The 15335-nt window shown below is 40.3% G+C and overlaps 1 protein-coding gene across 1 annotated transcript in view; it reads right to left on the bottom strand.

The window, feature by feature from the left end:
• srrm3 (serine/arginine repetitive matrix 3) overlaps positions 1-15335 on the bottom strand; it is a 113136-nt gene that overhangs the window by 22218 nt on the left and 75583 nt on the right. The window contains exons 4-8 of the mRNA XM_059351162.1: positions 7699-7800; positions 7064-7144; positions 6492-6560; positions 2054-2089; positions 1778-1828 (exon numbers count right to left, since the gene is read on the bottom strand). Of these exons, the coding sequence (XP_059207145.1) occupies positions 1778-1828; positions 2054-2089; positions 6492-6560; positions 7064-7144; positions 7699-7800 (339 nt within the window). The remainder of the gene's footprint in view (positions 1-1777; positions 1829-2053; positions 2090-6491; positions 6561-7063; positions 7145-7698; positions 7801-15335) is intronic.

The raw sequence follows: 15335 nt of genomic DNA, 5'->3' as shown, positions 1-15335 counted from the left end.
TTTTTGGCCATGACTGTATAAGAAGGTTGATTGCTAATTCTGTGCACCAGAGTAGCTTTCCACTTTTCTAGTGATTTTATAAACTCTTTCCCACAGATCTGAGAGGGCACAGTTTGTGTCCCCACAGAAGTAAGATGTGACTACAAGCTGTCATGTTTAGGCTTTGTGACTCATAGATACACGCCTGTAAGAACAGCGCTCAGAAAAAATTAGCCCCTTTCATAGTGCCGTTTCATGCCGGGACATTTACGGCTCTGTAGCGTCTCGCCTCCACTATTAACGCACCCGAAGCGGGATGCCGGGATCAAGTGATCCAACCAATTTTCCGACTTGGTCCGACAGTCATCCAATCACTGTTCACTGCTGCCACCGTCACTAACTGGGCACAGTGTCCACCGCTTATTGTAAACAAACCGGCATGCTTACTGTACACAAAGTGTCCACCGCTGATCGTAAACAAACCGGCATCACTAACTGGGCACAGCTTGTTGTAAACAAATGGAGGTTGCTAACTGAACACATGCTGCTGCAGCACATACACACTGTACTGCTTCAGAGCTAACTGATAGCCTGTTAGCACTGTGCTACTGCGCATCACTGCTGCTGCTTTGTCGCACATCACCATCGTCTCCTCCCACCTCGTGACGCCAGACTGCACTATGAAAGGGCAGGAATATCACTTTGCCTTCGTGGGATCACTAGGAACACCCTTGGGCAAAAAGCCGGCACAGATCTTTCCGGCAATATAGCGGGACATTTGCAGGACAGCACTATGAAAGGGGCTATTGCGTATAACAAACATCGTACGGGCATGACACAGCTGTCCATGTTATTGGTAACTGGCCAGTAGAACTCAGTCGAATGTTAGTCCAACCTGTACAGGGCGGGCTCAGCCCAAGAAGGATGAAATGTGAATTATTACAGAAATCGGGGCTCATTCTGAGATGGATCCTGCGAAAGCTATGCCAGTCTGAGTCCAGTGCTGCATAACTTTACCTGTGACCTAAATAAAGCCTGCATTGAGACCAGTCTTTTTTTCTCCGGTTGTGTTTAGTCTTTGGCTTCCAATCAACGAACCTGAAACCTTTACAATTTATAGATACAAAACTAACAGTTACATTTAGCATTATCTGTGTTGCCAGATCCCGTGAGAGAAGTTGCTGAGATGGGTTTCGAACAAAGTTAATTTTCTCCTGATTTGAGTGTCCGAAAAATTCCATTTTAAGTGTCAAAGAAAGATATGTGGTTGTGAAAAATGGGTCCAACATTTACTTGGGGCGAAAGAATCGGTCACTATCATGTTCCTTTTGCAGTTAATAGACACAGGACCTGCTGCTAGTCTCCTTGAGGGGCTGGGCAGCTCAGCCACGATATGTCAGGTTGTGTGTTATTGTGTGACTTTGCCGAATCCGAACTTCAAGTCACACAATAACAAAAACAAACTAACCAATCGAGGCAGCAACAGAACAGCTTGAACAGGTTGAAATATTGTTTCTGGTGGCTTTGAAGAGAACATAGATAACAGCTTCAGTTCCCCATCTGGGCTGTCTGACGGAAAGGTAAAGCAGTGGAAATATCATAAATATAGCGTACAGTCAAACTGATATTCACTTTTTTTAGCTGGGCTTTTTTTGAGGTGGCTTAAATAAAATACTGCTCCTCCAAACTGGAGGCATGCCAACCGCATCTACTGAAGTAAATACACACACACAAAAAAAAAATCCAAACTGTCCCTTTTACATGTAAATGACACTAGAGTGACAAATGTGCATCTCACCTCTTTTTCTGTTTGTTCTTGTCTTTGTGTTTGTTCTTTGGGCTGCCCGATCTGAAACAAACGTCACACGTAGAATAATGAAGCTGTGTACTTCATGGGAAACACTCATCAAACATACCCATCACACCCTTTGTAAAAAGGAAACTCAATGTACCACTCACCCATATGGATTGCATTGTCTTTTGAACAATCAGTAGGCAGAAATGACAATAACACACACCTTACACATGTTATGCAGGTCATAATGTATTGTTTTCTTTCCAGTTCCATACACACCTGTATCTCCTCTTTTTCCTGGAGCCAGATGCAGATCTATAAAGATAAAAAACATCAAAATCGTTATAATGATGAACTGAAATATACTGTACAGTCATCAGCCAATTATGTGACATTAGGTCCCTTGGCACAGACATGCAAAGGCCCTACAGAGACACAGTATGAGACACATGGAGCCTTTAGTTGTTTGTTTGGCCTTTTTTTTTAGTTCTTTTGTGTCTATTTGTAGTCATTTTCTGTCTCATGGAGGCCATTTGTAGTTGTCTTTGCAGATGTTTTATGTCTCTTTGTGGACATTTGGAATCAATTTGTAGATGTTTAATGTCTCTTTGTGTACATTTAGAGACTCTTTGTGGACATTTGGAGGCTCTTTGTGGACATTTGGAGACTATGTAGATGTTTTAGGCCTCTTTGTGGACATTTGGAGTCTCTTTGTAGATGTTTTAGGTCTCTGTGGACATCTGGAGTCTCTTTGTAGATGTTTTAGGTCTCTTTGTGGACATTTGTAGCGTCTTTGTAGATGTTTTAGATCTTTTTGTGGACATTTGGAGTCTCTTTGTAGATGTTTTAGATCTCTTTGTGGACATTTGGAGTCTCTTTGTAGATGTTTTAGATCTCTTTGTGGACATTTTGAGTCTCTTTGTAGATGTTTTAGGTCTCTTTGTGGACATTTGTAGTGTCTTTGTGGACATTTGGAGTCTCTTTGTAGATATTGTATTTCTCTTTGTAGTTGTTTTGGCCCTTTTCATAATCATTGTAAGCCTCTTTGTGTTGCTTTGCAGCTGTTGCACCTCTTTGTACTTGTTCTGGTCTCTTTGCAGTATTTTTATGTTCTTTATTGTCGTTTCATGTTACTTCTGGGTCATTTTGAGTCTCTCCCTAGATGGTGCGTGTCTCTTTGAGTGACATTTTGTTGGTGAAGGGCAGTAGGGCCCTAGACACTTTGGGCCCCCGGGTCTATGCTTTAAAGGCGTGTTCAGCAAGCCAACCATGTATACAGCACGCTACGACTGTGGACCTGTCCCTAAAATGTTTTACTGAGTCATCTGATTAACCTTTTACACAGAAAAGGATATTTTTGCATCCATGTGCCAGATTTGAGGTGGTTCTGGGATTTACTAAACTGGCTTCTTGAAATACATTCTAGGACATCGGAGGTATTATTTTGGACAAACGCTGGAGGCTGGACCTAAAATCCAATCTGTGCTGTGTGCCACTTTTTTATTTACTTCTTTTTATATTCTCACTGCCACCTCCAAAGAATATGGAAACTAAATCGAGTCTCTGAAGGTGCATTTGAGTATACAGATTATAGTACTCGTGCACTCAGATTTGTGGACGTTTGATGACAAATATGCCTCAAAATATGAATGAAAACTACATTTAAATATTACAAACTGACACATAAAGCAGTGTGCAGCTGCAGCTTCCAGTCAGTGTTAGCTTTGTCACGGAATATGAACATGTTCGAGTGACTGTGCACAGCAGGGGGCTCATGTATTTTCCTGTGCCAGCTTGTAAATGGAATATTTCAGCATGTATGTCTGCATTGTTAATGATGTGAATCAGATGCATGCATCCATATATGCAGAGTTATCCACAGAGAGCTCTTTCATCAGGCTTTTCCTATTCGACAGGTTCGGGATGTCATGTCATGCTTATTTTATCTTCTGCTGCTTCCTGCGATAATAAACCCAGATCCATTTTCCCTTTGACCACGTATTGTGATACAGTAATGATGGGGAGGCCGGGCCGTTCCTCAGTCCTCAGCGTTCGACCGACACATCACCTCCATATCACTTTCACCCTCATTGCAGTTTCCATGGTGATTAGTCAGGCCGGTCTGTGAGAGTTGCTGCTATTTTCCTGAAGAGCACTACATCCCCCCTGCTGCTTTACACACCTACAGCGAGCAGTGGAGTGGGAGGCAGTGGCAGCACAAAGTGTGTTGATTCACTGAAAGGGGAGTAATAAAGCTGTCACGGTAATGTATGTGGCTGATATGTGTGATGCAGAGCTGTGGCCCCAATAGCAGCCCGTATGTCCCCCCACTGGAAGGGAATCAGATGGGGACTACTGTATGTGAGGCTGGAGAGCTCATTCACTCTTATACACCTCACCTTCTGCTAAAAGGATATACCGACGTGAGACATCCAAATGGACACAAATTCTTATGTGTTAACACAAACAAGCAGCGGTTTGATTTTTAAGCTCCTCCTTAAGGGCACCTTATACAGTCATGGAAAAAATGATTAGACCATTGTTTGTTTCAATTTCTTGTTCAATTTAATGCCTGCACTGCAAAAAAGGTGTGTCTAAAAACAAGATAAAAACACTAAATCTGAGGGAAATTACCTTGCTGCATGGACAGATAATTTCACTTGACAAGATTTCTTGAATTAAGATTGTTGACTCTAGAAATAAGCATGTTGAACACTTAAAATTAAAAATTAACTCTTAAAATAAAATACATTTTCTAACACTTCTAAATCTAAGTGTTTTTTTTTTTTTATCTTGGCAAGAACTAAATAATTTGCAGTGTGGTACAACTAAAGGACAAATATAATTAGACCACAAAAATTGCTCATAAGAGTTTAATTTAAGAGCTGATATCTAGACATTTTCCATGGTTTTCTTCATAATAACCAAAATCATAATCAAGCAAACCATGAAAATGTCTACATATCAGCTCTTAAATTAAAACTCTTATGAGCTATTTTTGTTACTATCATTATATTTGTCCAAACAAATGTACCTTTAGTTGTACCAGGCATTAAAATGAACCAGAAATTGAAGAAAACAATGGTCAAATAATTTTTTTTCCATGACTGTATGTGAGGCTGGAGAGCTCATTCTTCTTCTCTCACACACTCTCATCACCTCACCTTCTACTACAAGGACATATAGTGTGTGAGTGAAACATCCAAATGGACCGGAGTCCTTTTATTTAACACAAACGAGCAGCGGTATGATTTTTAAGCTCCTCCTAAAGAGCACCTTATAACTAGCATCAAGGGATGTTTGCTTCTCTCTGGGGAGCTACCCTGCTTCCTGCCCCCCCTCCCTGCCTCATCTATACATTATTCATATATAAACAGTACCTGCAATGCAGAGCAGCTTTGGTGTGAGGGAGGAAGGAGGGAGGGGGGTGTGGGGGGACTTGGATGTGCGTGGATGGATGAGAGGTGGGAAACAAGAGCGGGGCAACGCAGTGATGCTCAGCAATTTGGTGAGAGGCTCATTTTTCTTGTGTTGTGCGCCCCGTCCAGGCCGGGTTATTAGAGCAACACATTTAGCCCCACGCTAGCCGCACAGACAGAGAAACTGCAGCAGGAGAGCACTCGATCGCTTATTGTCGTTGTGATATCCCAAGGCATCACACATGTAGTATCTGTTGATGAGCTCTTTCCTCTCCTTTCTTTTTCTCTTTCCTCTCCTTCCTCCCTCCCATCATCCTTCGCTCTTTTTTACTTTCATTCATGCATTCTGTTTCTCCCTTTCTTCTTCCTCTGCCTCTCTTCCTTGTGGTTCCTCCTTTCTTCTGTCTTTCCTCTTGTGCTTTGTCACTGTCTTTATTCATCTTTCTTTTCTTTTTCCTTTCTTTCCCATCTTTTTCTCTCATTGTATATTTCTTTTCATTTCACTTTTATTTGATCTTATTTTTAGTGTTTTTGTTGACTTTTACACATTCAAAATAAATTCTCAATCAATCTCTTCACCCTTCCTTTCTTTTTCTTCATTTTTTTCATCTAATCTTTTCTACTTTTCTTCTCACCCTTTATTCTTTCCTCATTCCCTTCATATATCTTCACATCTTTTTTTTCTTACCTTATTCCTTCTCTTTTCCCTCCCCTTTTCCTCCCCCATTTCTTCCTTTCTTTAATCCATTCTGTTTCTTCTCTTTCATTGTTCCTATTTTTCACCCTTACTTCTTCCTCTCATTTTCATCCAGCCGCTCTTCTTTTCAGCCTTTATTCTTTTCTTTCTTCTATTCCTTTTTTTCTCTCTCCTTCTTCTGCTGCACCACTTTTCTTCCTATCTTTTTGTATTGCCTTATTATTTTTATAATTATTATTTTTAAAGGTCCCTGTAGTTTTACTTCCCCTAATATATTTGATCATCTACTGTCTTTTCATCATCTAATTTTATTGTCTTTTTTGTAATGTGTTGCATTTTTTTATTAGAAAAAGCACATCTCTTGTATGAAACATGCTCTATAAAGTTTATTATCACAATACTTTCCATCTTTTTTCCTTTCCCTTTTCACTCCTTTTTTCTTCCTATCTTCTTCGTCCCCCCCCCTTCCCTTTCTTCTTTTCCTTATCCCCTTCACTTTCCCTCTCGTCTCTTTGTCACTTCCATCACTGTAAAAGTCACAGTTTCTTTCATGTGCTGACATGTCAGTGCTGACACTTACACGCAGTATGTACACACTCACCTGTCTCGCTTGTGTTTCTTCCCACTCTTTTTCTTCTTCTCTCTGTGAGTGGGTGATGAGCTGCCGAACCTTTTGGTGGAGAGAAGGGAAGAATTTGCACGCCATGAAATGAGCCTCAGATTGCTGCTTAATTCTGGCTTTTCACTCATCATAGTGTTACAGTACATTACACATCAGAAGGTGTTAGTAAAGATGACATCCTATAGAAAAACTCGGCTGTTTTTTCTCACAGAGGCTTTCTTTGTCCTTTTCATCCCTGTGCCTCTTTCTTGTTATTCTTTACCATCAATGTGTCAATTACTTCTTTCTCAAACGCTCATTCTGCTCATTTCTTTAGCTGACCTTGTCAAAAGGAAATGGAAGATGAGACTCCACTTTGCTAATGATTCCTTACAATCCCCCTCCCCTATTCAGAATTGCGGTATCTGATGACTGGTTAGCAATATTCACACCCAGATAATTGGAATTCCATTTAAAAAAAACACAATGTAATTATTCTGTCAACGCGGCAGGAAAAAGGAAAAAAGGAGAAAAATGGAACCACTTCATCAGTGGACGCCGTTTCCACTCACCGACTCCTTCGGCGGCCAGATTTCTTCTTCTTTCTTTTCTTTGGACGTGGGGATGGAGAGCTGCTTGATTTCCTCTTCACTCTGAATTGGCCGCAGAAGGAAAGAAAAAGGAGGAGGGGGAGAAAATCAAAAAACAAAAGTGAGATCCAGAGTGAGAAAGGCAGAGATAATTTACAAGTGATTGTTATTATAATCATTTTCCATAGGAATATATTTCTGATTATAGTCATTTGCTGCTGTGAAAGTCGATAAGTGTCTGTTTTCTCATTTCCTCAATCCATTTTGCCATAACATGCAATACATCATACAATGGAAACAGGAAATGGCTGTGAGGAAGTGACACGTTCAGAAAGCCCGATCTAAACGACCATCTGTATGATGCTTCTGAAACATAAATAATAATGAGTGTTTAGCTCCAGGTGCATGCTGGTAATGGGTGTTGAAAGTGTTGCTGGAGGATTTGAAGAGCTTTCTTATCTCGAAATCAGTTTTATGTTTATGGATATTATCATAGGGAACACCCAGAGGCCATGTGAAGGAGATAATGGGTGGCTGATTTAATTCACCACTCGAGGGGTCAGAGCTGGTCAACACATCACCATTATACAGCATGTGTGTTTAAACATGTGCTCTACCGGCTGTCGCTGTGGTAATCATGGCCGTAGTCTCCATCTTCATAGCCGACCAGTTCGGAGTTCTCTTCATACTCGTCAGGCTGATAGTGCAGGTGGTTGACCCTGAAAACACAACAGGTAAGAAGCATTAATGTGGTGTGTGTGTGTGTGTTAAGGCTTAGATCAGGGATGGGCAACTGGAGGACCGGGGGCCGCATGTGGCCCGCATCCTCACTTAAAGTGGCCCTCAGTACAACTACATGCATTTGAGCATGAAATCTTAAAAGTCCAGTGTAAAAATGCACAAAATGACTTCTTGCAATTAGTGTTGGTCTGCTGTTCTTGCACTGACAACAAAAGAAATCACAGTAAAGTGATTATTTGCTTCAAACCTTTTGTATTCCTATTTATACTGTTATACATGCATTTGAGTGTGAAGTATGTTAAGTTACTGCACTGTAAACATATTTAAAATTGCAGTTTCATCATATCTGGTTAAGTGCACGGTCCTATATGTGGCCCTGTGGTAGTGTCCATGGAAAATTGTGGCCCCCTCCAGCATTTAAGCTGCCCATCCCTGGCTTAGATTAACCCTGCAGTATTTTAATCCAAATCATCTAAAAATAATGAACAGATATAATGATCACCATATTAATGTAGCTTGAACTACGAATGTCTGTCATCCTATTTATTTATTTTTTGAGTAGTATTTTTATTGCATTTTCCAACATAGACAAAAACAACAAACAACAACACACTGTGGCCACAAAATAACAAATAACCAACTACTAATTATGTAATACAGACAATACAGTGACAATGCTCTGTCCCATTACAATTGACAGTGATGTAGCAAATACATATCTGGACAGAAAGAAGAGTAGAATGCTGTTGCATAGAATGCATCCATGCTGTTTTTTTTAACAGGAAAATTAAAAAAAATATAAGTAAACTAATGTCCTGCCTTGTCACACAACTCATCAGTTAGCCAGTTTCCCTCATTGCCATCTATGTCATCATATTCTATGACATCATCACCCTAAGAAAGACAAAAACAAATCCTTGAAGAAAATTTTCAATTTGACTAAAGTTATTCGTTGGATAAAACTGTTGGAGGCAAAATGTTTGTTTTTTGTTACTGTGGTTGTAGGAATATAATACATGGTAATGTGAGATTGCTGTGGCTACACAGTGGTCCTCCTGCTACACACTATAGAGACATGGAGGTTAAGTGGTTTTACCAGACGGCAACCTCCAGGTCTGAGCAGAGAGGCAAACCCAAAGAGCCTTAAGCTGCATTCTATCAAAAATAATTTACCAATTATATATTACTTTACTCCTCCTTATTGATACATTCCTCTCAAAACCCTGATGGTACTACAGAAAAAGTCAGTGATCCATCCTCTGGACAACATGAATGTCTGCAGGTCATTTCATGGATATTCATGAAATAATTGCTGAGATATTTCAGTCTGGATGTAGCTGGTGCCGTCCCCACAGCTACACTGCTGGCTAATAGATGAACCGAGCGTGCACCTGCCCATCTGGCACCCAATTTGGGTGCAAAAAAAAAACCCAAAAAGAAAAAAATAGGTTGCTCACACATTAAACTTTTCTGTGAGTGTACTTTTATACCAAACATTTGTAAGCATGTCTCACCCCGGCAGTGAGAATATCATCATCTCTCTCGCTCTTACAGCTCAGCTTGTGGGATTCATATCTTCCCACTTGTTTCTCACACACGCTGTATTGTATACAGACAGATGGCAGCAGCCTCCTCCCTAATCCTCCCTGCCCCGCTACCCCCTTCTCTCTTATGTTGCCTCCTCTGATCCACCAGATCTGACCTTGCGGGCTCCATGTGGGCTAAAGAAATAGATAAAGAATACACCGCACTGATTATTTTCTCCTCATGCAGTCCTGTCTCTCTGACCTTGTTATGTCCCAGTATTGCTGCACGCCCAGCGGGTCATGCTCTGGGCTTTGTGGTAGCGTGTGGAAGTATATGCAGAGGTTACTTGGATTAGAGTGATGATGACAGAGGCATAGCTGCGATGACTAACCATGCAGCCTCAGTGAGAAAAGAGAGCTGGAAACAGGCAGGTGCAATGGGATAAAGAGGGTGAAGAAACACATGGAAATAAGTTGGCAAAGCAAAAGGATAGTACATCTTTAGTATGAGATCAGACACTATCACAGCACATTTTACATCAGATCAAGAGAGGATGGGTGGTGTAGAAAAGAATCAGGAAAGGAGTGTGTAAGGAGGATTTGAACAGGGCACAGGCCCGATGGTTAGTTAGGAAGAGATGAGGCAACAAAGCCCTTAATTGGCTGAGCACCACTGGGCACAGCAGGGATGCCGAGCACCAGCAAAATAAGCTCACTTCACAATGACAGCGCTATTCTGTACACACACACACACACACACACACACACACACAAACACACAAATACACAAAGCAGTGCTCACTGTGATGAATAAACTTGCATTACAAAAATCATGTTAATTTGAACTTGAGCAACACAAACAGCAGTCTCAGAGAACAGAATCAATTGAGAGAAAAGTAAACAACTTTAGGCTGTGTGGGTGTGACACAGTTCACACGAGAGGAGGAAACAAGTACTAGAGTTTTAATTTGAGCAAAGTTGAGAACTCTATTAAGTTAGAAAGTGTCTGTGAGTGGAGATAGGCTGTGCATTTGTGTATCCCTGCTTCCCTCTCCTCTGGAAGCCTCCTTTCTCCCCGACTCCTCTGAGAGCATTTGAGGAATGGGGACGTTCATAAAGATGGCGGGTTTCGATCGATTTCCGGGTCAAGTGATGGAGAAAAAGAGGATAGAGGATTTATGGAGGTGTACTGGGATAAGCCCAAGGTAACAGCTGCAGCCAACACCACAAGGGGATTAATATACGACAAACTCTTTAAGCTGCACAGATCTCAGGCAATAAAAACTAAATATGATTTCATGTAGGGTAAGTGTGTTCATAATACAGGTCAGAACCCTGTATATCATTTTCTGATCCTTTTTGGCATATTTTTCTAATGTTAAAATTAGTTTTTTGTTATTTTTTAAAGGTGCAAATGTTGGGGTTGTACAGCAAATAACAAAACACTTCGTTTTTTCGTATTTGACCTTCATTATTTTGGAAAGGATGACCTGACAACTTTCATGATATTGTGTTATTTTCTAGATTGATTGAAAAAATGTAAAATACAAGAAATAGTATTCATGCACTTTAAGTGAGACATATTATGCTCCTTTTCAGGTTCATAATTGTATGTTATAATGTCTACTAAATATATTTACATACTAATCTTCAAAAAACACATCATTTGCTCATACTGAATATGCCTGTATTTACCCTCGTCTGAAACGACCTGTTTTAATGCCTGTCTCTTTAAGATCCCCTTCTGAAAGCCATGTCTGCTCTGATTGGTCAGTGTTTCTGGGTCAACTCTGCACCATCATAGCAGCCGGAGAATGACTGCAACAGCTGTAGCTGCACTTTCTACCTTCATACAGTCATGGAAAAAAATTATTAGACCATTGTTTCGATAACGACAAAAATAGCTGATAAGAGTTTAATTTAAGAGCTGATATCCATTTTCCATGGTTTTATTGAAAATAACCAAAATCATTATCAAGACAACCATTGAAAAAAAATGTCTAGATATCAGCTCTTAAATTAAACTCTTATGAGCTATTTTTGTTGTTATCATTATATTTGTCCAAACAAATGTACCTTTAGTTGTACCAGGCATTAAAATAACAAAAGAAATTGAAGAAAAAGGGTGGTCTAATATGTTTTTCCATGACTGTATATTATAGTTGTGACATCACAACCTCAGAGAAGTCCTGACAGCTTATTCAAAGTCACAGCTTCTAAATATGTGCTGTGTGCATTTCTCTCTGGATTGATTCACAGTATGAATAAAGCACCTACAATCTTTAAAAATGACATGGAAAGCTCCCTTTTTACAATATGAGACCTTTAAAAGTGTGTTTTTGCTTTAAATGAGTGTCCCTGTAGAGCTGGGAACGAAGCACAATTCCAAGAAGAGCAATTAACAACAACTGAAACTATCTAGTGGTCCCCATGCTGAGTCATTAGATATAAATCAACTAATTCCCCATCCTGTCTCTAATCTCTTAAGCGATGCCATGCTCCAATATGCTGGAGACATCTGTCCAGCCTGCTTGTGATCAACACAGCTTCCCTGTTAGGCAGATGAGTGAGTGTCCCTGTGCTTAATGGTGCCCTGGTGAGGTAAAGGCTCCCTAATTCAGCCACTGTCCCTGGGACCTGGCAGTGATGGACTACGGCCAAGGCCCTCCTCGGGGCTGCAGCACAAAGCAGTGCGGTCCATTCATATCGCAACTCAGACAGCCACTCAGCCACTGAAGGCCTGGATATATTTCTATTGCTGCAGAGAGTTATAGTTTGTTATTCTGTGAGGAGGTAGGTAGAGGTTGGACTGATTAATCCTCAGTATGAGGGTGGGGGCAGATCTAGTCTCTGGTAGCTTTATGGTGGTCATATTAAGATGAAGGATTGACCGGACTGGAGGTTTAAGCTGAGCTGATCAATTCTGTGATCATGGGGAAAAACCTTGTTGTTGTGGGTGCACATTCGAACAGTAGATCCATTTTTTATTGAAATGAAATACATTTCTGTTAGCTGATGAAGAAACGTCTCTTTCAGGCATTTCAGCACATATTGAATACCTATGTGCAGCCCTGGATCGGCTTCCCTATTGATCCTGCTCGGTTCGGGCAGTCTCTGTGTGTAAGCCTGACTGCCTCCGAGAGGCTTAACACACTGCATTCCTGCTCTCGCCCCGCGTTCACATCCATTCTGCAGGAAATCAATGTGGGACATCGGTAAACAGAGTTATGAGCTAGCTCATCCATGCTTACTGCTGGCTGTTTACTGCTAGTGTGTGAGAGTATTAAGCTACAGCTGAGGGGCCTAGCCTGTCAATAGTAATAGTCCCCATGGAAAAGATGGCATCTGAATAAAACCTCCCAGCTGAGCAAAGTCAAACACACTGAAGGAAGCAGTATATTTGACGTTGAGATGGATGGTGGAGATCTACCATATTATCTCTTTTAGTACCTGAATTATGATGCAATTAACTTATTCTGGTCACAGAAAATATATCAATCTCTGGTCTTAATCTCTAGTCTCTAATCTCCTTTTTCGGGTAATAAAACTGACTTTAATAAAACTGACTTTGTTAATGCTTTTCACGTACAATATATACAGTCATGTCTTGTTAATTTTAATGCCTGGTACAACTAAGGTACATTTGTTTGGACAAATATAATGATAACGACAAAAATAGATCATAATAGTTTAATTTAGGAGCTGATACAATTTCCATGGTTTTCTTGATAATGATTTTGGTTATTATCAAGAAAACCATGGAAAATGGCTAGATATCAGCTTTTAAATTAAACTCTTATCAGTTTTTTTGTTGTTATCAGAAAACAATGGTCTAATAATTTTGAATTATGACTGTAGGCATATAGGTAGAAAGTGCAGCTACAGTGCACTTTGCACTTGCAGTTTTCCAGTTGCTATGACAGTTCAGAGTTACCCAAAGCACATACTGTATGTGCAAGACCCAGAAACACTGACCAATCAGAGCATAATAACTAAAATGATTATGAGAATAACCAAAATCATTATCAAGAAAACCATGGGAAATGTCTAGATATCAGCTCTTAAATTAAACTCTTATGGGCTATTTCTGTTGTTATCGTTATATTTGTCCAAATAAATGTACCTTTAGTTGTACCAGGCATTAAAATAAACAAGAAATTGAAGAAAAAGGGTGGTCTAATATTTTTTTCCATGATTGTATATATTCTTTATCAAAATATCACATTTACAGTGAGCAGGGTTTGCCTGTTGCCCCTCCCTTCTGGTCCAGCGACACCAGAAGCACTCCTCCTGCCAGTGGTGGTTGCCAGCAGGTGAAAGCCAACCTCAGATTTTGGAACGTGTTTTGTCCACTTGGCATTTCACATTGCTGAATTTGCATTTTTTCATCGCACCTGGTTGCTGTATTTCATAGAGTCCAGGCCTCACACTGTGCATGCTGCGGCTGGGGGCTGCACACCCAGTGGCAAAGGCTGATGCCCACAAATGTCCTGAACGCAGCAAAAATTAAAAGAGAACATACAGGCAGAGGACAGGGTCTCTGCAGATATTCATGTCAAAGTATAAATATACTCAAAAAGTAACCTCATGGGGCTGGAAAAAGTCAAAGGATAAACTAAGGTATTACAAATCTTCCTGAAGGGGACATGGCTGTGTATACAATCTCATGGAAAACCATCCAATAGTAGTGGAGACATTTCATTCTGAAGCAAAAACTTGGCATCATTATGGTGCCAGAGCGAGAATCCGGGGATCGCCAAAGTCACTCAGCTTCATACTCTGGAAACCATGAGAGCCAGTACAAAATTAGATTTGAAGAGTTGGCAAAATATTTCACTTTATACCAAAAATGACAACCTCTTGGTGGCACAGTCATTCACTAGGGACCATAAATGTACTAACTTAAATGCCAACCCATTCAACAGTCATGAAGACCAAGTGCCACATGGAGCAACAGACCAACAGACTATTATTGCCATCCATAGAGCCATGCCTCTCTCATTGTTTAAAAAGACCAGAAGCCCAGAAACAAGCCGGTACCCAAGTTTTAAGGACATGCTCTTTTTGGCTTTCCGTTAATAAAAGTGTGGATAGCACCTGGTCCTTTTCTTGTTCTAAGTGAGGTCCTAAGTTAGCTGAATCGATACGAGAAGGTGGAGTTAAAACACTGCAGACAACCAATTGGTCAGAGGGAATTGTTACTAGAATCTTCACTTATACGATAGAGGACATCCTACAGCCTACAAAACTTAGCCGTGCATTGCATTGTATGGAGTTAGATTTGTGCCAAAATGTTCAAACAACACTTTTTCAAATTCAAACAAAAAAAATTATAGTCAAAATATCAAATACAAAATTTTAACAAAAAAAAAAAGTCAAAGACAAAATTAAAAACTTGCAATCAAGTTATTTGTGAAATTGAAAAAAAAAATCAGTCTTTAAGTCTTTTAAGTCTGTTTTTTGTTTGTTTGCTGCTGGTTCTGCAATTGCGATTCTAGTTTTGTTTTTGTGATTCTGTCTTTGTGTTTGCAGCCTTTTTGCTTGCGGTTCTGGCACAAATTTCACGTGTGGGCAGGTTTCTCTGGGTGCATTCCTATTGGCTAATGCGTTTTGACTGACAGCTCAGCTGCAACTGGCCCCAGAAGTTAAACCAAACTGCTTTCGGCTTGTTTCGGCACGGACTGTGGAGAATTTCTGGTGGAGAAGGGAACGGCCATTTGGAGATCCAACTCATAAAAGTGTCAGTATTGGCCGTGTTTATTGTCTTCACCTTTTGCTGTTTTGTTGTGTTAATGCAAAAGTAAGACTATAAATTCATAATGGCCTGTTGGGATGTTATAACAATAACATTGTTCCTTTGTTTGGCCGAGGATGAAGGGATTCAGTTAATATCACGTTGAAGATGATGCCATGGCTGGTTCACGTGGGATCAATATGGCGATCAGCTATAGAATCCTGCCCACACTGAGTGTGTATTATCTGTAGGG

Source organism: Centropristis striata, chromosome 15 (assembly GCF_030273125.1).
Source record: "Centropristis striata isolate RG_2023a ecotype Rhode Island chromosome 15, C.striata_1.0, whole genome shotgun sequence".
NCBI lineage: Eukaryota > Metazoa > Chordata > Actinopteri > Perciformes > Serranidae > Centropristis > Centropristis striata.
This window is presented reverse-complemented; position numbering and strand designations above follow the sequence as displayed.